This window comes from Photinus pyralis, unplaced genomic scaffold (assembly GCF_008802855.1).
Source record: "Photinus pyralis isolate 1611_PpyrPB1 unplaced genomic scaffold, Ppyr1.3 Ppyr1.4_LG1, whole genome shotgun sequence".
Taxonomy (NCBI): Eukaryota; Metazoa; Arthropoda; class Insecta; order Coleoptera; family Lampyridae; genus Photinus; species Photinus pyralis.
The window spans coordinates 38,272,142-38,274,543 of NW_022170249.1; the positions used below are offsets into that span (position 1 = coordinate 38,272,142).

The 2,402-nt window shown below is 41.4% G+C and overlaps 1 protein-coding gene across 1 annotated transcript; it reads left to right on the forward strand.

Annotated features, from left to right (window-relative positions):
• Positions 1–230: 230 nt before the first annotated feature.
• Positions 231–2,381, forward strand: LOC116160991 (AT-rich interactive domain-containing protein 4B-like). The gene is made up of 6 exons (XM_031474160.1): positions 231–974; positions 1,020–1,225; positions 1,277–1,544; positions 1,591–1,765; positions 1,813–1,994; positions 2,331–2,381. The coding sequence occupies exons 1-6, from the start codon at positions 231–233 to the stop codon at positions 2,379–2,381; spliced, it is 1,626 nt and encodes a 541-aa protein (XP_031330020.1).
• The last annotated feature ends 21 nt before the right edge of the window (positions 2,382–2,402 follow it).

Genomic DNA, 2,402 nt, shown 5'->3' on the forward strand with positions numbered 1-2,402 from the left:
TAGCAATATTCTTCTACCCTTGTTTCATGGCGGCCCATTTCAACTCCTCATTTTTTCACCTTGCTTGTAAAGTTGTACTCTATACCTGGGTTACCTGAGGCAAACTTTAGAACTGTAGTTAAGTAAACAAATTCACCAAGCTTTAATTTACTGCTTTAAAGGTTAAAATACCCTGTTACAATATAGCATTTGAAATCATACAAGGTGTTTTATTGATGATGTAATTTATAATGCAGAGTTCGGAAGATGAAACGCCGGAAGAAAAAGATCATTTCGTCGCTCAACTATATAAATTTATGGACGATAGCAATACGCCGTTAAATAAAAGTCCAATGATCGGAAATAAAGACGTCGATCTTCACAAACTGTTCGATGTGGTTCGGAAATTGGGAGGCTACAATCGGGTAACGAACAAAAATAAATGGAGATCTGTAACTCTTCGGCTAAAGCTGCCGAACAATTTAAGCACTCATAATCAAGTAAAAGTAGTATATAAAAAGTGTTTATTAAGTTATGAGGCATTCCATCGTACTTTAGGTGTTACAATGCTTAATCATCCGCGTAACGCCAAGAAAAGTCGAGGAAGGAGTTTAATTCGTGATAAAGATCGGAACACTCCCGTTAACAGTCCTCGTCCAGAAAAAGAGGAGGACGTTGTACTACCGGAAAAAAAGGAAGAGGAAAAACCGCCCGAAGAAAAGCCGAAACCTGTTCCGAAAAAAGCTGAAACCAAACCAAAAGTTGAAGAAGAAAAAAAAGTTAAAGATATTGTACTTGCTGATGTAAGTGATACAAATAGCAGCGATGCCACTGATATCTTAGAGGTCACGGCGAATGTGTCTGTACGTTTGCGAAGAACCGAATCTAAAGCCAGCCGTGAACGTAAACCCAAACCTGCTGCTGGTGAAAAAGTTAAAGCGCTTGTGGAAAAGTTTGAAGAGCATGCAAAAAAAGAGGAGAGAGAAGAGGAAAAGGTAAACATTGTGTGAGCACTCGGATAATAACTTATTGCTTTATAGCAACAGACTAGATCGAAATCCCAAACCCCTAAAATTAAAGAGAAGGAAGTACCACCCGAAAAACGCAGTCGTGAGTCGAAGACACCAGTACGAGAAACTCCATCGCCAAGTAAGGCCTTAACTAAATCTGTTAAAAAAGTCGAAGATGACAAAAAGCGAGGACGCAAACGCGTTAATACAGAAGAAAAGGACAAACTTTCGGACAGGTTTGTTGGCTGTCGAAAATAAATTGTGAGTGCTTTAATTATTGTTTGCAGTACCATCATCGAGTCCTCATTTATCAATCCTGTAGTGGGAATAGGCGACAAGCTCAAGGTTTTTTATGGTCCCACAAATGAGTCGAAAGTGACTTATGAGGCAAAAGTCATCGAAATAGATAAAGAAGCGGTTAGTCCCATGTATTTGGTGCATTACACCGGCTGGAATACACGTTACGATGAGTGGATTACGCCAGTTCGTATTGCTGAAAACCTTAGCGCGACTACTAAAGCAAAAAAATTGAAGAGTGGCGCCACCAGTAGCAAGGTAAGTACCATTGTTCAGTTTAACAACCATTAATGTCTCGGAACAGGTAGCGACTCCTAAATCGTTGTCGAAACGCGGTAGGCGAATGTCTATTACTGGACGGAGTTCTTCACAAGACGTACCGCCACGTTCCACAACTCCATCCAGCGTGACATCGACCTCCAGCCGAACAAAGAGCCCCGCAACTCCCGTCGCGCGAGGATTTAGAACGACACGTTTAGGTATCGAATCTTCGTTCATTTTATAATAACGCAATGATTAAATTTAGGCGAAGTGAGTCGACGCACCCGACGAACTTCGGGTCAAACTGACATCTCGAACCACTCCGAGTCGGAAAGTGACGGCGGTACCGAAAGTGACTCTGAAATGGTCAAGACACGAAGTGGTGTTAAAGCTGAGGACGTGGAAAATCGATTACTCAAAAAGAAGGCGGTGAAGTCTGCGTTATTGGTAGGTAGTATTTTTGGGGTACTTAAATATAAAAAAATACTCTTCATGTATTCTTTTGAAAAGTGTCCACAAATCGTTTTCTATAGTTCCATTGAAATAATCTTCCCTAAGACGTAAGTAGGTAGCCTAAGACGAGAATATCCGTTAATGCCGACCACAGGCGATCTATTAACCGCGGAAAAATTGAAGGCGCATTCCTCAAACCAGACGGTCTCTTGAAACGAATATTTCCGAAAGGTGACGTGAAAACAATTTTATCGCGGTCTTCTTCCTTCACTGAAACCTACTAATAACCGGGCCGCAAGTCTGACGGTATATATTTGGTTTTCTTGGCAGCTTGCATCAGCTCGTCAATGCGCGATAACGGATAACGATCCGGGACCGTAACTGCGTTAATTTTCGGTAATC

Coding starts and splice junctions, on each gene's coding strand:
- LOC116160991 (XM_031474160.1), top strand. CDS start 231: ATGCAGAGTTCGGAAGATGAAACGCCGGAAGAAAAAGATCATTTCGTC. Junction 1,545..1,590: donor GTGGCGCCACCAGTAGCAAG/GTAAGTACCATT, acceptor GTCTCGGAACAG/GTAGCGACTCCTAAATCGTT. Junction 1,995..2,330: donor CGGTGAAGTCTGCGTTATTG/GTAGGTAGTATT, acceptor TTTTCTTGGCAG/CTTGCATCAGCTCGTCAATG.